The 22,733-nt window shown below is 43.6% G+C and overlaps 1 protein-coding gene across 1 annotated transcript; it reads right to left on the reverse strand.

Annotated features, from left to right (window-relative positions):
* Nucleotides 1-141: 141 nt before the first annotated feature.
* LOC106572452 (opsin-5) lies at nucleotides 142-22,362 on the reverse strand. The gene is made up of 6 exons (XM_014146647.2): nucleotides 21,857-22,362; nucleotides 2,911-2,998; nucleotides 2,454-2,616; nucleotides 2,193-2,320; nucleotides 1,660-1,994; nucleotides 142-1,430 (listed from the first exon to the last, which is right to left on the reverse strand). Exons 2-6 carry the CDS (start codon nucleotides 2,996-2,998, stop codon nucleotides 945-947), a joined length of 1,200 nt encoding a protein of 399 aa, XP_014002122.1. The 5' UTR covers nucleotides 21,857-22,362; the 3' UTR covers nucleotides 142-944.
* Nucleotides 22,363-22,733: the final 371 nt, after the last annotated feature.

Genomic DNA, 22,733 nt, shown 5'->3' on the forward strand with positions numbered 1-22,733 from the left:
ATTGAGGTTATTTTACCTGACCCATGGCATCCAGAGTGTCTGAACCTACTGGCCCATCAGAACAAAAGGTATGCCAGTTTTGATTTACAATTTTGAAACATGAGTTAAATTTCTAACAATTATAACCAAGCACCAGACTGGTTGTTTCAACGTTTTGTAATAAAATTTGATAATTACAGCAACTGCCTCAAACATTTGTTTCACAGTTACAATAAGGTCATAATGATACTATAGATATGCTCTCTTATTACAAATACACATCAAGGTCTACAGCACAGCAACACAATGGTCTGAAGGGAAACCAGGGCTACTTTACAGCCCAATTCTATCAGCAATGCATTGGAAATATGTCAGGAAAAATTCAGCCAAGGTCTCACTCTTCACCGGCACAGTTTAACCAGATGAGTTGATGATGATTAGCTTTAATATTTTCATATCGTCCCCGCTACACAGATGTGAACATTGCATGATGTGTGGGATCATTGGGCACCTATTTTCATTAGTTCTGTCTCCTTGCCTCATGATTTTCCTGGATAAATCCACTGCACTTAATAATAATAACAAATGTTGTCTTTTATAAATATATTTCAATAGTTCAGTTAACACTTTTGTGTACAATTTAATATTCTTGGTTGTTTGTGTTGACCAACTTGTAAGACATTGGACTCTCAATATTCTCTTGTTTGCTGTGGTAAGAATGAGTGCAACAGCTGCTGAGGTACATGCAAATGTCAGAAAATGCTGATGAGTTAAGATGGGCCCATCATCTCTCACTGACACAGATACTGTCATGTTGGCTTGTGTGCCAGATTGCAACATATGATTCAACCAAGACTTTTTGCCATTTTACTGTCAGTCTCTCCCTTCCTGGCCATCTCTTTCCCCCTGGCAATCTCACCATCCCTGTCTGAACGATTAGGGTAGGATGCAGTTCTGATGCAATACTAGAGGAAATCAGCCTGCAGATTGGCAGAGAGTTGATTGACAGTCACCTTGCCGTAGGTGGAGCCGGTCAGTATGTAGGCAGTCCTCTGGGACGTGGTCCCTGTTTGGCAAGGAGCTCCATCCTCAGCACAGTGCAGACACGCTACGGGGCTCTCTGGCTGTCCGTATGAGATGCTCATTTCCTTGTTGTTTCTCTGGGATGGTTGTGATATGGATCCAAAGGGGTCTTTCTGTTCAGGCCGGGGGCTGCCCCTGCAGATCCTATTGCGGAATGTGGACGTGTCTCGGCAAAGACACTTGCGGAAGTTGGGTTTGCACAGCAGGTAGACCATAGGGTTATAGATGGTGGACGATTTGGCAAAGATGGCCGCCAGGGCGAATGCAGCAGGAGGCACGATGGTGGCATCACCAAATGCCGCCCACATGGCCACTATGGCGTAAGGGCTCCATGCACCAAGGAAACCGATGCATACTGCTACCGACAACTGTTCAGAAACACACATAATTAAAAACATTTCTGCATATATAAATAGGCATAAACATTGAATGAATATTCAATATTACTTTACTTAAAGTCTGCCGACATAATACATTATAACTTTGCCACAGACCCTGCAAACTATACTCGTCTATCCATAAACAGAATTGCATAATCCCTGAACTGTTTATGTTGTTGTTGTGAACTGGACTGCTGACACAGGGATACACTCTGACCTTGACAATGAGGCTATGTGCATTGGTGGTTTTGGTTTGGGATGACACATGCTGCTGGACGGCCCGGCGAGAGCCGCGCACCGTCAGCAGGATGAAGGTGTAGGAGAGGAAAATGACGGTGCAGGGCAGAGCGTAGCAGAAAAGGAACAGGCAGACGATGTAAGACAGGGCTGACAGCTCGTGGTTGGGCGCGTGCCAGTCAATGCAGCAGGCAGTGCCATAAGGCTCGGGCCCGTAGTGTCCCCACTGTGCCAGGGGACTGATGGCGAACACAGAGGCGTAACACCACACAGCCACCACCAGGACGCAGGCATGGGACGAGGAGAACTTGTTACCTGGGGATGGAAAATGGGACAAAGGGGGAAAAGGAAGGCGGAGAAATGTGCATTTTGACATAAGATAAGATTGTGCTTTATTCATCTCTAAAGGGCAAATTAGTTAGCATCAGTTTTAACAGACTATTTCACCATCTCAGAGATTAACGTACGGTAAAAAAGAAAGGTTTGATCATATCCCATTGACATCTAACTCACCATAGTTAGGGAAGCTGACTTTGAGGCAACAGATGGAGGAGAGAGCTGTGAGGTTGGTCAGGCTGCACAGACCAAACAGAACCCCACACATAGCATAGAACTGACAGGTGATCTCATCAAACAACCACCTACACAGTGGAGAGAGATGAGAGTTAGGCAGTATAAAATGTTATATTCCTTCATTATCATTACAACTCAGAATAACAGTGAGAGTTTAGTTTTTTGTTCCATGAGCCAGAAGAGAGAAAGAATATGACAAACTTGTGAGCGAATGCAGAGGGAATGGCCAGAGGGAATAAAGACAGGGTCATCCCAAGGTCGCTGATGGACAGGTTAATGATGAAGAACTCGGCCGGCTTCAAGGACAAGCGCTTACGATACGCAACAAGCATCAAGATGCCATTCCCCAGGAGAGACAGAACACCTAGAAGAGAAAGAGAATGAAATATGATAAAATGAAAACGAGAGAAGGACAACTGAAAACATAGATGAAGAATTATGAATGTGAAAATCGGAGGGTATACATCCAGGCATAGAAGCATATCCAGTACTCTATGAATGGATTGTATATGCCTTGAATTTTCTCTTAATTTGAGCTGCATGTGGCTGTGACTGGATAACTTGCTAGTTTGAATTAAATTGACTAAAATGTGAGAATTTGTTGTGAATGGATAAACAGTGAAGAAATATGACCTCTTGGCAGTGAATATGAACTCACAGAATATGCTGTAGAGCGTGCCCATGAGGAAGTCAAGCTCCTTTGAGATTGTGGAGACAAACAGGGCTGTGTCTGAAGCATTTCCCATCTGGAGAAAGAGAGAGAAGGAGTGGAGGAGGGTGGACAGAAGGGAGTGTAACTGTTAGTCATAGAACAGTAGCACAGTTAATTGACAATTATGTCATTACGTAATGTTTGCTAGCGTTAATTACAGCCACAAATTCTCTTTGAATCAACTAATTTAATAATCAGTGAATGTGTGATGAGGGAAAACATCAGAGAGTGGACAAAAAGATCATGAAGGTGAGCAACAACAAAGGATTCGCTACACTATTTTTGTCGTTCCATCTGGTCTACATTTATCTGCTTTGGATAAATATCAGAATTGGAAAGGTTTAAAGGCCCAATGCAGACTTTTTTAGATCAATATCAAATCATTTCTGGGTAGCAATTAATTACCTTACAGTAAAAGATTTCCGTTAAAATGGGCAAAAGTTGCTTTTTAGCAAAACTATTTCTGAAGCAAGAATTTTGCTAGGACTGTTTTGGAGTGGTTTTAGTGGGGAGGAGAAAACTAGCTGTAATTGGAGGTTTGGAATGCTCTTTGTTATTAGTCTATAAAAAATGTACCGCATGGTGATGTCACCATGGAAAGCCAAAACTCCTGCCCATGCAAACCTGCTGATTAGATGGTCCTGTGTAGATTGTATTTTCAACCAGCAACTATCAGGAAATAACACTGATCAAAATTGTTCACAATTGTACAGTGTTAGTCTCATCAGCTGTTGTACAATGTGATATAAAACACAGGAAAAACAAATTTTGACTGTACTGGGCCTTGAAATGAATTGAAACAACAGCTGGGTTGAGCACTGAACCAAGACTTTTGTTAAGAGTTCGAATGTGTGAGCTTCAGCCAGTAGCTGTTGATTTCCTTGTGGAGTATGTTGTGGTAGATGTGTTAAGGGGACTGTACAGTCGTGGCCAAAAGTTTTGAAAATACATTTTCACAAAGTCTGTATGATGTCAATTTGCATATACTCCAGAATGTTATGAAGAGTGGTCAGATGAATTGCAATTAATTGCAAAGTCCCTCTTTGCCATGCAAATGAACTGAATCCCCCAAAAACATTTCCACTGCATTTCAGCCCTGCCACAAAAGGACCAGCTGACATCATGTCAGTGATTCTCTCGTTAACACAGGTGTGAGTGTTGACGAGGACAAGGCTGGAGATCACTCTGTCATGCTGATTGAGTTCGAATAACAGACTGGAAGCTTCAAAAGGAGGGTGGTGCTTGGAATCGTTCTTCCTCTGTCAACCATGTTACCTGCAAGGAAATACGTGCCGTCATCATTGCTTTGCACAAAAAGAGCTTCACAGGCAAGGATATTGCTGCCAGTAAGATTGCACCTAAATCAACCATTTATCGGATCATGAAGAACTTCAAGGAGAACGGTTCAATTGTTGTGAAGAAGGCTTCAGGGCGCCCAAGAAAGTCCAGCAAGCGCCAGGACCGTCTCATAAAGTTGATTCAGCTGCGGGATCGAGGCACCACCAGTACAGAGCTTGCTCAGGAATGGCAGCAGGCAGGTGTGAGTGCATCTGAACGCACAGTGAGGCGAAGACTTTTGGAGGATGACCTGGTGTCAAGAACAGCAGCAAAGAAGCCACTTCTCTCCAGGAAAAACATCATGGACAGACTGATATTCTGCAAAAGGTACAGGGATTGGACTGCTGAGGACTGGGGTAAAGTCATTTTCTCTGATGAATCCCCTTTCCGATTGTTTGGGGCATCCGGAAAAAAGCTTGTCCGGAGAAGACAAGGTGAGCGCTACTATCAGTCCTGTGTCATGCCAACAGTAAAGCATCCATTCATGTGTGGGGTTGCTTTTCAGCCAAGGGAGTGGGCTCACTCACAATTTTGCCTAAGAACACAGCCATGAATAAAGAATGGAACCAACACATCCTCCGAGAGCAACTTCTCCCAACCATCCAGGAACAGTTTGGTGACGAACAATGCCATAAGGCAAAAGTGATAACTAAGTGGCTCGGGGAACAAAACATCGATATTTTGGGTCCATGGCCAGGAAACTCCCCAGACCTTAATCCCATTGAGAATTTGTGGTCAATCCTCAAGAGGCAGGTGGACAGACAAAAACCCACAAATTCTGACAAACTCCAAGAATTGATTATGCAAGAATGGGCTGCCATCAGTCAGGATGTGGCTCAGAAGTTAATTGACAGCATGCCAGGGCAGATTGCAGAGGTCTTGAAAAAGAAGGGTCAACACTGCAAATATTGACTCTTTGCATCAACTTCATGTAATTGTCAATAAAAGCCTTTGACACTTATGAAATGCTTATAATTATACTTCAGTATTCCATAGTAACATCTGACAAAAATATCTAAAGACACTGAAGCAGCAAACTTTGTGGAAATTAATATTTGTGTCATTCTCAAAACTTTTGAATACGACTGTACTATGCCATTGTAATAGAGGGAAATACAGCCTGGAACGTGTGCCTCTGCTAATACAGCCTGATTAGATACAGTATTACCATACTGTATATCAAATTAATCAGAGACACATGTTCCATACAGAGACAAACATGTTCCATTCAGACCACAAAGGGCCTGGAGCACCACTGTGTTCTGAGTGGGCCTCCCAGTCCTCCAGAGGCTACAATCTCTCTAGACCAGTGGTTCCCAAACTGTGGGGGCCCCGACGAGTCGGCAGGGAGGGCGCGGGCTCCCCCCCCCAAAAAATAGTTTTTTAAGGAACTGAGTCCGGCTTTCAACTTTCTCTTGATAGTTGTAATAGTAGAATGCACAAGATGCAATTTCTAAATTGGGTGGTGCACCATCAGTTTTCCTCGTGTCATGACAGTTATTGTATACCATAGAGAGCTATTAACTTTTCAGAAATGTCCAGATCAACTAGTCTATTTCAGCTTACATTTTTTAGCTAGGTTTTTTAGTCCATCGATTTTGTAGTAACGTTGGAGTCACTCAAATATCACATGAATACACTTTAGAATTGTATGAAAATTAGCTTTAAAACGGCAACATTTTCTCTGCACCCCATGCCAAAACGTTTAAAATTGCAGCAAATAAGCTATTAATAAGAATAATAGTGAAGACATCAAAACTATAAAATAACACATATGGAATCATATAGTAACCAAATAAGTGTTAAACAAATCAAAATATATGTTATATTTGAGATTCTTCAAAGTAGCCACCCTTGACAGCTTTGCATACTATTGGCATTCATGACAGCTTTGCACACTCTTGGCATTCCCTCAACCAGCTTCATGAGGTAGTCACCTGGAATGCATTTCAATTAACAAGTTGTTAAAAGTTAATTTGTGGAATTTCTTTCCTTCTTAATGCATTTGAGCCAATCAGTTGTGTTGTGACAAGGTAGGGTGGTATACAGAAGATAGCCCTATTTGGTAAAAGACCAAGTCCATATTATGGCAAGAACAGCTCAAAGAGAAAATGAGAGTCCATCATTACTTGAAGACATGAAGGTCAAGGCCTCCCGAGAGGTGCAGTGGTCTAAGGCACTGCATTGCAGTGCTAGCTGTGCCACTAGAGATCCTGGTTCGAGTCCAGGCTCTGTCGCAGCTGGCCGCGATCTGGAGAACCATGGGGCGGTGCACAATTGCCCCAGCGTCGTCTGAGTTATGGGAGGGTTTGACTGGTAGTGATGTTCTTGTCCCATCGCGCTCTAGCGACTCCTGTGGCGGGACGGGTGCAATGCACGCTGACACGGTCGCCAGGTGTACAGTGTTTCCTCTGACACATTGATGCGGCTGGCTTCCGGGTTAAGCGGACATTGTGTCAAGAAGCAGTGCGGCTTGGCTGGGTTGTGTTTCGGAGGACGCACGGCACTCGACCCCCGTCTCTCCCGAGTCCGTACGGGAGGTGCAACTATGGGACAAGACTGTAACTACCAATTGGATACCATGAAAGGGAGAAAAAAATGTATTAATTCAAAAAAAGACATAAAGGTCAGTCAATCCAGAAAATGTCAAGAACTTTGAAAGTTTCTTCAAGTGCAGTCGCAAAAACCATCAAGCGCTATAATGAAACTTGCTCTCATGAGGACTGTCACAGGAAAGGAAGACCCAGAGTTACCTCTGCTGCAGAGGATAAGGTAATTTGAGTTAACTGCACCTCAGATTGCAGCCTAAATAAATGCTTCACAGAGTTCAAGTAACAGACACATGTTGTGGAATTATTGTAATTATTAAAACAAGTGAACTTTATTATTGAATTACTGCAGTAATGGAGCTTGTCAACGAACCACCCATAAGTGATTCGTTGAGAGCCCAACGACAGAGCCCTTTTATAGCCCCCTTCAGTCTACATGTCAAACAACAGATGTATGGAATGGGTCACAAGGTTAAGATTTGTATGAAAGATGCTTATAATTTACAGCAGACAGTATCTGCTGTAAAACTGTTCTCATTATGTAGAGACCAGGGTCTGGCCCCGGAGTCATCTCTCCCTGGTACCTTATAGAACAGAAACAATAACTCATGCTATGGAATGCGGTCTTGTTAGGCTTATCATCCAAAGACATCGTAAATCTTCTGTCAGTGTTAAGCCTCCAAGAGGCCCATCGTCAGTAGAACACACACAGATTAAAGTGTTCTAAGAACCCCCTATTCTGTTGCTTAAAACATCCATTTGATGCAATAACAGCATTATAACATAATCTTGTAATTTCTGTTCTGACACACATCTCAACATCAACTGTTCAGAGGAGACTGCATGAGTCAGGCCTTCATGGTCAAATTGCTGCAAAGAAAACACTACTAAAGGACACCAATAAGAAGAGACTTGCTTGGGCCAAGAAACACGAGCAATGGACATTAGACTGGTGGAAATCTGTCCTTTGGTCTGATGAGTTCAAATTTGAGATTTTTGGTTCCAACCGTTGTGTCTTTGTGAGACGCAGAGTAGGTGAATGGATGATCTCTGCATGTGTGGTTCCCATCGTGAAGCATGGAGGAGGAGGTGTGATGGTGTGGGGGTGCTGGTGACACTGTTGGTGATTTATTTAGAATTCAAGGCACACTTAACCAGCATGGCTACCACATCATTCAGCAGCGATACGCCATCCCATCTGGTTTGCGCTTAGTGGGACTATCATTTGTTTTTCAACAGGACAATGACCCAACACACCTCCAGGCTGTTTAAGGGCTATTTGACCAAGAAGGAGAGTGATAGAGTGCTCCGTCAGATGACCTGTCCTCCACAATCACCAGACCTCAACCCAATGTTTTTAGTGAAGGAAAAGCAGCCAACAAGTTCTCAACAAATGTGGGAACTCCTTCAAGACTGTTGGAAAAGCATTCCAGATTAAGCTGATTGAGAGAATTTAAAGAGTGTGCAAAGCTGTTATCAAGGCAAAGGGTGGCTACTTTGAAGAATCTAAAGTTTTGATTTGTTTAACACTTTTTTGGTTACTACAGGATTCCATACAGTGAGGGAAAAAAGTATTTGATCACCTGCTGATTTTGTATGTTTTCCCACTGACAAAGAAATGATCAGTCTATAATTTTAATGGTAGGTTTATTTGAACAGTGAGAGACAGAATAACAACCAAAAAATCCAGATAAACGCATGTAAAAAATGTTATAAATTGATTTGCATTTTAATGAGGGAAATAAGTATTTGACCCCTCTGCAAAACATGACTTAGTACTTGGTGGCAAAACCCTTGTTGGCAATCACAGAGGTCAGACGTTTCTTGTAGTTGGCCACCAGGTTTGCACACATCTCAGGAGGGATTTTGTCCCACTCCTCTTTGCAGATCTTCTCCAAGTCATTGGTTTCGAGGCTGACGTTTGGCAACTTGAATCTTCAGCTCCCTCCACAGATTTTCTAGGGGATTAAGGTCTGGAGAATGGCTAGGCCACTCCAGGACCTTAATGTGCTTCTTCTTGAGCCACTCCTTTGTTGCCTTGGCCGTGTGTTTTGGGTCATTGTCATGCTGGAATACCCATCCACGACCCATTTTCAATGCCCTGGCTGAGGGAAGGAGGTTCTCACCCAAGATTTGACGGTACATGGCCCCGTCCATCGTCCCTTTGATGCGGTGAAGTTGTCCTGTCCCCTTAGCAGAAAAACACCCCCAAAGCATAATGTTTCCACCTCCATGTTTGACGGTGGGGATGGTATTCTTGGGGTCATAGGCAGCATTCCTCCTCCTCCAAACACGGCGAGTTGAGTTGATGCCAAAGAGCTCCATTTTGGTCTCATCTGACCACAACAATTTCACCCAGTTGTCCTCTGAATCATTCAGATGTTCATTGGCAAACTTCAGACGGGCATGTATATGTGCTTTCTTGCGCAGGGGGACCTTGCAGGCACTGCAGGATTTCAGTCCTTCACGGCGTAGTGTGTTACCAATTGTTTTCTTGGTGACTATGGTCCCAGCTGCCTTGAGATCATTGACAAGATCCTCCCGTGTAGTTCTGGGCTGATTCCTCACCGTTCTCATGATCATTGCAACTCCACGAGGTGAGATCTTGCATGGAGCCCCAGGCCGAGGGAGATTGACAGTTCTTTTGTGTTTCTTCCATTTGCGAATATTCGCACCAACTGTTGTCACCTTCTCACCAAGCTGCTTGGCGATGCCTTGTGTAGGTCTACAATCTTCTCCCTGACATCCTTGGAGAGCTCTTTGGTCTTGGCCATGGTGGAGAGTTTGGAATCTGATTGATTGATTGCTTCTGTACACAGGTGTCTTTTATACAGGTAACAAACTGAGATTAGGAGCACTCCCTTTAAGAGTGTTCCTAATCTCAGCTCATTACCTGTATAAAAGACACCTGGTAGCCAGAAATCTTTCTGATTGAGAGGGGGTCAAATACTTATTTCCCTCGTTAATATGCAAATCAATTTATAACATTTTTGACATGAGTTTTTCTGAGTTTTCATGAGTTTTTCTATAATTAAAATTATAGACTGATCATTTCTTTGTCAGTGGGCAAACGTACAAAATCAGCAGGGGATCAAATACTTTTTTCCCTCACTGAATGTTACTTCATAGTTTTGATGTCTTCACTATTTTTCTACAATGTAAAAAATAGTTAAAAATAAAGAATAATACATAATAAAAAAATCTAAACTTTTGACTGGAACTGTATATGTGATGGGATGTATATACAATATAGGTATTATGGACAGTATGTGGATAGAATATTTAGTATGTCTGCAGAATACGTAGGATGGAATGGTATATATACAGCAATAGTTGAATAGGATGGCATTGACTAGAATACAGTATATAGAGTTGAAGTCGGAAGTTTACATACAATTTAGCCAAATACATTTAAACTCAGATTTTCACAATTCCTGACATTTAATCCTAGTAAAAATTCCCTGTCTTAGGTCAGTTAGGATCACCACTTTATTTTAAGAATGTGAAATGTCAGAATAATAGTAGAGAGAATGATTTATTTCAGCTTTTATTTCGTCATCACATTCCCAGTGGGTCAGAAGTTTACATACACTCAATTAGTATGTGGTAGCATTGCCTTTAAATTGTTTAACTTGGGTCAAACGTTTCGGGTAGCCTTCCACAAGCTTCCCACAATAAGTTGGATGAATTTTGGCCCATTCCTCCTGACTGAGCTGGTGTAACTGAGTCAGGTTTGTAGGTCTCCTTGCTCGCACACACATTTTCAGTTCTGCCCACAACTTTTCTATAGGATTGAGTTCAGGGCTTTTTGATGGCCACTCCAATACCTTGACTTTGTTGTCCTTAAGCCATTTTGCCACAACTTTGGAAGTTTGCTTGGGGTAATTGTCCATTTGGAAGACCCATTGGTGATCAAGCTTTAACTTCCTGACTGATGTCTTGAGATGTTTCCTCATTATATCCACATACTTTTCATACCTCATGATGCCATCTATTTTGTGAAGTGCACCAGTCCCTCCTGCAGCAAAGCACCCTGTCAGAACTCTCTACGAGAGGTGGGTGTAGAAGTCAGGCGCAGGAGAGGAGTAAATACGGAGAAAGCGTATTTATTACAGTTCATCAAAACACTTCAGGTACAGACAAAATGCAGTCCGCAAAAATCCTCTAGAACAAAGTCTAGGGAAAAACAACTGATAGGAAAAATAAACAAAATAAACGCCACCCAAAACCACAGACAGGAAAAACGCAAACAAACCCGCACGAAACAAAGTGGGTAGGGCAAGAATAAATACCCAAACTAAACAACCTAAACAAGACACAGGTGAGCAATCAAAACAGACATGACCAAACGAAAAAGAAAAAAGGATCGGTGGCAGCTAGTAGACCGGCGACGACCGCCAAGCGCCGCCTGAACAGGGAGAGGAGCCACCTTCGGTGGAAGTCGTGACACACCCCCACAACATGATGCTGCCACCCCCGTGCTTCACGGTTGGGATGGTGTTCTTCGGCTTGCAAGCATCCCCCTTTTTCCTCCAAACGTAACGGTGGTCGTTATTGCCAAACAGTTCTATTTTTGTTTCATCAGACCAGAGGACATTTCTCCAAAAAGTACGATCTTTGTCCCCATGTGTAGTTGCAAACCGTAGTCTGGCTTTTTTATGGCGGTTTTGGAGCAGTGGCTTCTTCCTTGCTGAGCGGCCTTTCAGGTTATGTCGATATAGGACTCGTTTTACTGTGGATATAGATACTTTTGTACCTGTTTCCTCCAGCATCTTCACAAGGTCCTTTGCTGTTGTTCTGGGATTGATTTGCACTTTTCACACCAAAGTACGTTCATCTCTAGGAGACAGAATGCGTCTCCATCCTGGTATAAAGGCTGCGTGGTCCCATGGTGTTTATACTTGCATACTATTGTTTGTACAGATGACTGTGGTACCTTCAGGCATTTGGAAATTGCTCCCAAGGATGAATCAGACTTGTGGAGGTCTACAATTCTTTTTCTGAGGTCTTGGCTGATTTCTTTTGATTTTCCCATGATGTCACACAAAGAGGCACTGAGTTTGAAGGTAGGCCTTGAAATACATCCACAGATAGACCTCCAATTGACTCAAATTATGTCAATTAGTCTATCAGAAGCTTCTAAAGCCATGACATCATTTTCTGGAATTTTCCAAGCTGTTTAAAGGCACAGTCAACTTAGTGTATGTAAACTTCTGACCCACTGGAATTGTGATACAGTGAATTATAAGTGAAATAATGTGTCTGTAAACAATTGTTGGAAATATTACTTGTGTCATGCACAAAGTAGATGTCCTAACCGACTTGCCAAAACTATAGTTTGTTAACAAGAAATTTGTGGAGTGGTTGAAAAACGCGTTTTCATGACTCCAACCTAAGTGTATGTAAACTTCCGATTTCAACTGTACATATGAAATGAGTAAAACAGTATGTAAACATTATTAAGGTGACCAGTGTTCCATTATTAAATTGTCCAGTAATTTTATGTCTATGTACGTAGGGCAGCAGCCTCTAAGGTGCAGGGTTGAGTAACCGGGTGGTAGCCGACTAGTGACAGTGATTAAGTTCAGGGCAGGGTACTGGGTGGAGACTGGCTAGTGATGGCTATTTAACAGTCTTATGGCCTTGAGATAGATGTTTTTTATTCTCTCGGTCCTGTCTTTGATGCATCTGTACAGACCTTGCCTTCTGGATGATAGCAGGGTGAACAGGTCATACTCGGGTGGTTGATCTCCTTGATGATCTTTTTGGCCTTCCTGTGACATTACCAAGCATCCCTCCTTATGGGTTTGAGGTTATGTAGGTTACCAAGCATCCCTCCTTATGGGTTTGAGGTTATGTAGGTTACCAAGCATCCCTCCTTATGGGTTTGAGGTTATGTAGGTTAACCAAGCATCCCTCCTTATGGGTTTGAGGTTATGTAGGTTACCAAGCATCCCTCCTTATGGGTTTGAGGTTATGTAGGTTAACCAAGCATCCCTCCTTATGGGTTTGAGGTTATGTAGGTTACCAAGCATCCCTCCTTATGGGTTTGAGGTTATGTAGGTTAACCAAGCATCCCTCCTTATGGGTTTGAGGTTATGTAGGTTAACCAAGCATCCCTCCTTATGGGTTTGAGGTTATATAAGTTACCAAGTGTGCTTACTTTTCTATGGCATATATAGTAACTGAAATTGAAGAAAGGATAGGATATGTTTATTGCCTATCAGATTTTTAACTTTCTATAAACAAATGAACCATTTATAAGCTATTTATATCCCTTTATAAAGTACACCCTAATATGAAATGCTATGTGCCCAGTATGACAGACAGCAAAGTCAATAGGGAACTGTGTTAAAAATAAACTTTTAGGTCACCTTTCAACCATATAGGGAGCGTCCTTGAACGTGTTGCCATGCTCCAATCAGTATTTTAATATCTTACACAGCAAGACATAATTACGTCACCACAACTCTAGGAAATGCTTCAAATGTATTACAACACCGGTGCCGTATAAGGAAGGCTATAATAACGTAGTGATTCTCAGTAATTGAGTCTGGTAGGAGGAACACTACACAACTCATTACTCCGTACATTTCCCATTGACCTGAATATCAATTTCCAATAGACTGACATTATGTTCCACAGGATTGCAGAACAACCCTATGAGATATGTTCAGGTACATGTAGGCTATAATGTTACGTGGATGCTTGACAGACCATTAGCAAATGGGTTGGTTGTCTGAATTTGCTGATCGTGTCATGACAACGCATGGAACTGTGTACGTTTAATGTATCAGTCATATTTCACCTTCATGAATTTGTGGGTGGAAAATGTGAATTTAAACAAACATGTTAAGTCACACCCACCTATATCTCTAATTTCATCTCAAGTCGGTTTAGTGTTTATCTAGTGTCTCACTTGGGTACTTGAGCCAGGGGTAAATTAAACCATGTGTGCCATAACTATTAACCATCACAAGCAGGTTTTCTTTATTTAAACCTCACCAAGCACCAAGATCATTGAGTTCACATCATTGGCCTACTTAACATTCAAATGTTACATAAAACGGAGACTGAGGGTGTTCTCTCAAAGACAGAGACAGCCGGGCTTTGCTACTCTAACAAAGACACCAATAAGAACTCCATCATGATACAACTTCAAAAAGACCCTCTCACTCACGTCTCATCGCAGGCACGGTCTGACATTAATATTTCAGCTCCTGTTTTTTTTTTAAGGCAAACAACCAAAACCTCTCGGTCCTTTTTTAACATGTTGAATATACAGTAAATTGGAACGCTTCATTACAGACCAATGTGATGTGTGTCATCCCTTTCAAAACTCATAGCAGCAATACAGAAATATCAATAGATGTTAGAATCACCTTTGGCAGTGATTACTGCTATGAGTCATTCTGGGTAAGTCTCTAAGAGCTTGCATACTTGAATTGTACAATATTTGCACATTATTCTTAAAAAAATTATTCAAGCTCTGTCAAGTTGGTTGTTGGTTATTGCTACTTTCTACATTTAATTTTCAATAAATGTGCAAAGATTTTGAAAAACACTTTGTCATTATGTGGTATTGTGTGTAGATGGGTGATAAAAAAAGATTGAACCCATTTAGAATTCAGGCTGTAACACAACAAAATGTGGAATAAGTCAAGGGGTCTGAATACTTTCTCAAATCAAATCAAATTTTATTAGGCACATACGCCGAATACAACAGGTGTAGACTGTACAGTGAAATGCTTACTTACAAGCCTCTAACCAACAATGCAGTTGAAAAAATACGAATAAGAGTAAGAAATAAAAGTAACATTTAGTTAAAGAGAATCAGTAAAATTACAATAGCTAGACTATATACAGGGGGAACCAGTACAGAGCCAATGTGCGGGGGCACTGGCCAGTCGAGGTAATTGAGGTAATATGTACATGTAGGTAGAGTTATTAAAGTGGCTGTGCATAGATAATAACAGAGAGTAGCAGCGGTGTAAAAGAGAGAGGGGGGTGGGGGGGTGCAATGCAAATAGTCTGGGTAGCCATTTGATTAGATGTTCAGGAGTCTTATGACTTGGGGGTAGAAGCTGTTTAGAAGCCTCTTGGACCTAGACTTTGCGCTCCGGTACCGCTTGCCGTGTGGTAGCAGAGAGGACAGTCTATGACTAGTGTGGCTGGAGTCTTTTTAGGGCCTTCCTCTGACACCGCCTTGTAAAGAGGTCCTGGATGGCAGGAAGCTTGGCCCCAGTGATGTACTGGGCCGTACGCACTACCCTCTGTAGTGCCTTGTGTAAACGATGTGAAATGGCTAGTTAGTTAGCGTTTCAATCAGTGACATCACTCGCTCTGAGACCTGAAGTGGTTGTTCCCCTTGGGTTGCAAGGGCTGCGGCTTTGTGGTGCGATGGGTAACGATGCTTCGTGGGTGTCAATTGTTGATGTGTGCAAGGGTCCCTGGTTCGAGCCCAGGTTGGGGCGAAGAGAGGGACGGAACCTACACTGTTACATTGATGCTGTTGACCCGGATCATTGGTTGCTGCGGAAAAGGAGGAGGTCAAAAGGGGGGTGAGTGTAACCGATGTGAAATGGCTGGTTAGTTAGCGGTGGTGCGCGCTAATAGTGTTTTAATCGGTGACGTCACTCGCTCTGAGACCTGAAGTAGGGTTTCCCCTTGCGTTGCAAGGGCCGCGGCTTTTGTGGCGCGATGGGTAACAATGCTTCGCGGAGTGTCAGTTGTTGATGTGCGCAGAGGGTCCCTGGCTCGAGCCCAGGTTGGGGCGAGGAGAGGGACGAAAGCTATACTGTTACACTTGCGGTCGGAGGCCAAGCAGTTGCCATACCAGGCAGTGATGCAACCAGTCAGGATGCTCTCGATGGAGCAGCTGTAGAACCTTTTGGGGATCTGAGGACCCATGCCATAATCTTTGCAGTCTCCTGAGGGGGAATAGACTTTGTCGTGCCCTCTTCACAACTGTCTTGGTGTGATTGGACCATGTTAGTATGTTGGTGATGTGGACACCAAGGAACTTGAAGCTCTCAACCTGCTCCACTGCAGCCCCGTCGATGAGAATGGGGGCGTGCTTGGTCCTCCTTTTCCTGTAGTCTACAATAATCTCCTTTGTCTTGATCACGTTGAGGGAGAGGTTGATGTCCTGGCACCACACAGCCAGGTCTCTGACCTCCTCCCTATAGGCTGTCTCGTCGTTGTCTGTGATCAGGCCCACCACTGTTGTGTCATCGGCAAACTTAATGATGGTGTTGGAGTCGTACCTGGTCGTGCAGTCATGAGTGAACAGGGAGTACAGGAGGGGACAGAGCACGTACCCCTGAGGGGCACCTGTGTTGAGGATCACCGTGGCGGATATGTTGTTACCTACCCTTACCACCTGGGGGCGGCCCGTCAGTAAGTCCAGGATCCAGTTGCAGAGAGAGGTGTTTAGTCCCAGGGTCCTTAGCTTATTGATGAGCTTTGAGGGCACTATGGTGTTGAATGCTGAGCTGTAGTCAATGAATAGCATTCTCACATAGGTGTTCCTTTTGTCCAGGTGGGAAAGAGCAGTGTGGAGTGCAATAGAGAATGCATCATCTGTGGATCTGTTAGGGCGGTATGCAAATTGGAGTGGGTTTAAGGTTTCTGGGATAATGGTGTCGATGTGAGCCATGACTAGCCTTTCAAAGCACTTCATGGCTACAGATGTGAGTGCTACAGGTCGGTAGTCATTTAGGCAGGTTACCTTAGTGTTCTTGGGCACAGGGACTATGGTGGTCTGCTTAAAACATGTTTATATTACAGACTCAGACAGGGAGAGGTTGAATATGTCAGTGAAGACACTTGCCAGATGGTCAGCGCATGCTCGCGGTACACATCCTAGTAATCCGTCTGGCCCTGCGGCCTTGTGAATGTTGACCTGTTTAAAGGTCTTACGCACATCGGCTGCGGAGAGTGTGATCACACAGTCGTCCAGAACAGCTGGTGCTCTCATGCATGTTTCAGTGTTATTTGCCTCGAAGCGAGCATAGAAGTAGTTTAGCTCGCCTGGTAAGCTTGTGTCACTGGGCAGCTCTCGGTTGTTCTGCCCTTTGTAGTCTGTAATAGTTTGCAAGCTCTGCCACATTCGACGAGCATCGGACGAGCCGGTGTTGTACGATTTGATCTTAGTCCTGTATTGACACTTTGCCTGTTTGATGGTTCGTCGGAGGGCATAGCGGGATTTCTTATAAGCTTCCGGGTTAGAGTCCTGCTCCTTGAAAGCGACAGTCACTGTGGGGACGACGTCATCGATTCACTTATCGATGAAGCCAATGACTGATGTGGTGTACTCCTCAATGCCATAGGAAGAATTCCAGAACATATCCAGTCTTTGCTAGCAAAACTGTCCTGTAGCTTAGCATCTGCTTCATCTGACCACTTTTTTATTGACCGAGTCACTGGTGCTTCCTGCTTTAATTTATGCTTGTAAGAAGGAATCAGGAGAATCGAATTATGGTCAGATTTGCCAAATGGAGGGCGAGGGAGAGCTTTGTACGCGTCTCTGTGTGTGGAGTAAAGGTGGTCATGCTGATAAAAAATTGGTAAAACAGATTTAAGTTTCCCTGCATTAAAGTCCCTGGCTGTTAGGAGTGCTGCCTCTGGATGAGCGTTTTCCTGTTTGCTTATGGCGGAATACAGCTTATTGAGTGCGGTCTTAGTGCCAGCACCGGACTGTGGTGGTATGTAGACAGCTACGAAAAATACAAATGAAAACTCTCTAGGTAGATAGTGTGGTCTACAGCTTATCATGAGATACTCTACCTCAGGCGAGCAAATCCTCGAGACTTCCTTAGATATCATGCACCAGCTGTTGTTTACATATATGCATTGTCAGCCACCCCTTGTCTTACCAGACGCCGCTGTTCTCTCCTGCCGATATGGTGTATAACCAGCCAGCTGTATGTTGATAATGTCGTCGTTCAGCCACGACTCCGTGAAGCATAAGATACTACAGTTTTTAATGTCCCATTGGTAGTTTAATCTTCCTGGTAGGTTGTCGATTTTATTTTCCAATGATTGCACGTTAGCTAGTAGAACGGAAGGCAGGGGGAGTTTATTCGATCACCTACGAATTCTCAGAAGGCAACCCGACCTCCGTCCTCTTTTTCTCCGTCGTCTCTTCACGCAAATTACAGGAATTTGGGCCTGTTCCCGGAAAAGCAGTATGTCGTTCACGTCGGGCTCGTCGGACTCGTTAAAGGAAAAAAAACTTCTGCCAGTTCGTGGTGAATAATCGCTGTTCTGATGTACAGAAGTTATTTTCGGTTATAGGAGACGGTAGCAGCAACATTACGTACAAAATAAGTAAAGAAATAAGTTACAAACAACGCAAAAAAAATAACATAAAATCACAATCGGTTAGGAGCACGTAAAACGTCAGCCATCTTCTCTGGCACCGGAGACTTCTGAAGGCACATGTCTATATACTGTATATCAGGAAATGTACATAGTGATCTCGTACATGTCAATATCAGACTGGGAAGAATTAACGTTTGCGATCTCCACCTATCTGCAAGCATGACCAATGGCAAAACACCTTATTGATATGTAATTTCAGTCAACCAATAGGAATACATAAACATCAAATACATATTTCTGCAGTGGGAAGTGGAATCATAACCAACCTTTGTTACATGAGTACAGCACAAGTGTGATTTTGTGTGTGTGTGTGTGTGTGTGTGTGTGTGTGTGTGTGTGTGTGTGTGTGTGTGTGTGTGTGTGTGTGTGTGTGTGTGTGTGTGTGTGTGTGTGTGTGCATGCTTGTCACCACATTAGAAAGCTGAATGACCACTGGTTGACCAGCTGAATTGCAGCGCTGGTCAACTGTGGCTGATCTGATGTTGTGTGGGCCAGCTGAACTGTGCAACAGCTAATGGTCAGCTGTAGTTAACTGGCTGCCCTGGATAGAAATTGACACAGTTGCATCCCATTTGGCACCCTACTTCCTATTTATTGCACTACTGGGCCCAAGTCAAAAGTAGTGCACTATATAGGAAATAGGTTACCATTTTAGACGTTGCCACAGAGCCAGTTTAAACATCCAAACCAAACTTAGATTGGCCTGCACACATATTGAAAATCAATCATTTACAATTGACACACTACTGTGTTGTTTTTCATAATGTATCTATGCCTTCCTGTATCTCCCTCTATGTGTCTCTAGTCTCTACCTTTTTGAACACAGCCAGTAATGCTGATAATTGCAGAGACACTGAACCCTGTGATTGAATGGTCACATCTGCCTGCATTTCTCAGTGACTCACAGACTTTCTCTTTTGCTCTGTGACTGTTGTCTCTAAAACACTTGAGATTGATTTCCGGAGACGAAGGTCCAGACTCCAGACAGTGGGGTCTGATCATGTCTGTCTGATGCTCTCATCTTACTGTTGGCTGGATGTCTGTCAAACGTTCCCTTTTCCCCTTCAGGTAAATTGAATCAGTCTGACGTAAGACTCCACTTTAATGAGAAATGTCGCTCATACAGTGTGATTGTTTTGACTCAGCGGAGATAACTGGGGAATCAGTGCCTGTTGAAGCATGGTGGTGGCCGTGTACAGTGCAATTTTGGTTGTGAGGCATTCGCCGCATGAATGAGCATGTGAGCGGTGACACGATTATGCTTGCAGAGCATCCATAAAAAAACCTTGCCAAGACCTTCAAACTGTGTCTCCATCTTGGCTGTAGTTATAAAAGAGCTACAGTTCAGACGGTAATCATATGATACGGTCCCTCTGGATGCCTTTCATTTTGTTTTCACTTGCATTAGAATGGATCATTGAATTTTGGAGGTCAAAGCCAGTTATGATGATTGAGTAGAATTGTGTATGGGCTATGTAATTATGAAGTATGGGCTATGTAATTATGAAGTATGGGCTATGTAATTATGAAGTATGGGCTATGTAATTATGAAGTATGGGCTATGTAATTATGTTGAAAACCCCATGCCTCACACACATGTCACATGGGGCATGTTATGTGTCATGTCCCCCTAGTGGGCCTCGGGAGATTCCATGAGGTCGTGGGACCGAGGTGAACCGTGTGTGTGTTCTCCATGTAACAGCCTTCTCAACCGACCCAGAGCAGACAACTAAACTAGTCACCATAATGCTGCAGTTTCACACAGTGTTCTGACGACATGCCACAGCATAACTCGGCTTTGATGGTCTGTGCTGAATGGTAGACTACATTCATCAGCAGTAACTGCCCAGAGCTAATGTACTGTCATTTTTTGGGCAGCATTCTTACCAGAACCACGGTCTCAGTTGGACTGAAGAGATGATTGGTTTTGAAGACGATTGATGGGGTTATTGTTGACTAGAGTATTGGCTATAGGCCAGCAAATGCTGCGACTGCATGTAGCCTATACTCAGCTGGAAATTGGTGTCTGTCAGCATATGAAAAATATATATGCAGTTAATGTATGTAGTCGCGTTAGTCATAGTCATGAATCTAAATATGACCCGGAGTGTGGGTCAACCCTCTGGTTGCCTAGTATGCATGTGTTGTGATGTCTCTTTTACATTAGATTATTATAAACACATAATCTGAATGGGCTTTAAGATGAAGTAGGGCCTACCTTATCTTATCAGCCATAAAAAACGGCCTCCTCTTCCTCCTCTCATCTAACAAATGGCCTCCTCTTCCTCCTCATCTCAAAAACGGCCTTCTCTCATACCACTGAGTCTTTCAAGCCTCTCAGTCATGACTGAGTGCTAGTGCTGGAAAAGTTGTCACAAAGATTGCAATGATATGGTTTCTCCAATGTGGATCTTCACGTGCAATTTCAGGTTATTTTTCTGCTTGAATCCTTTTCCAGTGGACAGTGGAGAGGTCAGATGGTGGGGGTTCACTGAACCAGCGCCCCACTTATCTTTGGTAATATCACCCATTTTGAGGTCCCGAAGAGGTGAGGGGTGGATTTTCTTTCTACTGAGAGGAGAGGTAATGTTTTGTTTTGTAGTCAGGGAGACTGCAGGTGTTATGCAGCATTCACAGTTAGTTATCGCCATTCACAGTCAGTAAGCGTGTAATGGTTTTATTCATGTTTGTGAGCAGACATTATGTAAGATTGGAGCATGCAACTGTCCATGAAATCTAAAAGCTAGTACTAACATCTGTCATTACATTTTTCATTTCTGAAATATGCAATCTACAAAAGTCCAGCTAGACACAGTCCATTGTTGCTTTGATCTAATCCGTAGAGACCCACAACACAGAACATCTAAATCTATTCCAGATAGTGCTTCAACCTTATTGGATAACATCCAGTTATATTAACTCATGCATGGACACGTACAGCACTGCTGACACACTTTTGAATCCTGCTTTTTCAGCCGTTCCCCTGACAACAATATTACATCAGGTGATATGTCACAAACACTTAATTATAGCAGTACCAAACTAACCATTATAAACTGGGTCATTCGAGCCCTGGAGGCTGATTGGCTGAAAGCCGTGGTATATGAGATGGGTATGATGCAAAACTACATGTTTACTGTTCTAATTACGTTGGTAACCTGTTTTTAACAGCAATAAGGCACCACAGGGTCTATGGTATATGGTCAATATACCACGGCTAAGGGCTGTATCCAGACACTCCGCCTCACGTCGTGCCTAAGAACAGCCCTGAGCTGTGGTATATTGACCATATAGCACACCCCCTCGGGCTTTATTGCTTAAACTATAACAGATTTGAGAGAGCACAGGAAGGGAGACAGACAGACAGACAGACAGACAGACAGACAGACAGACAGACAGACAGACAGACAGACAGACAGACAGACAGACAGACAGACGGACAGAGATGGAGAGAGCGAGCTGCATCAGCAATAGTGATCCCCTGAACCAGCATTGTAATCCGCTAATCCCCAACACTGAACTGACAGTAGACAGACAGGATCCGCCATGCAACCTGCCCCACACCCTGCCTACAGCCCCACACCATGCAGCCCCACACCGTGCCTTTCTATGGAACCTACCTTCCAGGGAGGAGATGTGTGTCCTCAGATAAACTCATGGAGGCCAGGTGGAGAGGAGAGCAGGACAGAGCTCCTACCTGCCTACACGGGAGAGACTGGACCCCAGCTGGGTCACTCACACTGCAGAACCCCAACGGTAGCCTTGTTGCCTCTTCCTCTTCTGACACATAAACACACACGACGCAAACATCCAGCCAGGAATGCATTAACAGAGACAGACACACACTCACTCATTCACACATACATACACAAACAGACAGTGCATCTTCCTGCACACATTTCCTTGGAGATGTAGTGGGTCCTTGTAGTGCAGCCAGGAAGAAAAGCCAGGGTGATGCCAATCCAACCAGAGAACCAGAGAGAGAGAAATCAGAATAACACTGACTGGGAGGCTCTGAGTGTCACGGACGAAACAAAGTACCACCGTCTCCTTACCCCTTTCTCTTTTTCCCCCTTCTCCAAACAACTCCCACTCGCTCGCTTTCCCTTCCCCTTTCTCCCTCTCGTTCTTTCTCTCCCTCACTCTCTTTTTCTGACTCTCTCCGTCCCCCTTTCTCTTTTCTTCCCCCCCCCACCCCCCTCTCTCTCTCCTCTTTCTCTTTCCCCTCTCTTTCACTCTCTCTTTCCCCATCTCTTTCTCTTTCCCTCCCTCTCTCTCTCCTCTCTCTCTTTCCCCCTCTCTTTCTCTCTCTCTTTCCCCCTATCATTCTCTCTCTCTCTTCCCCCCCTCTCTCTCTGTCCCTCTCCATCTATCTGTTTACTACTCCCCCTCTCTGTGTGACAGCATATTTTCCTGTCTGTTTACAACCCTATCTCGCTCACACACATCAACATTTCCTGTTTTTTAAACACCTCAAAATGACACCATCAGACAAAT

This window comes from Salmo salar, chromosome ssa15 (genome assembly GCF_905237065.1).
Source record: "Salmo salar chromosome ssa15, Ssal_v3.1, whole genome shotgun sequence".
Classification (NCBI taxonomy): domain Eukaryota; kingdom Metazoa; phylum Chordata; class Actinopteri; order Salmoniformes; family Salmonidae; genus Salmo; species Salmo salar.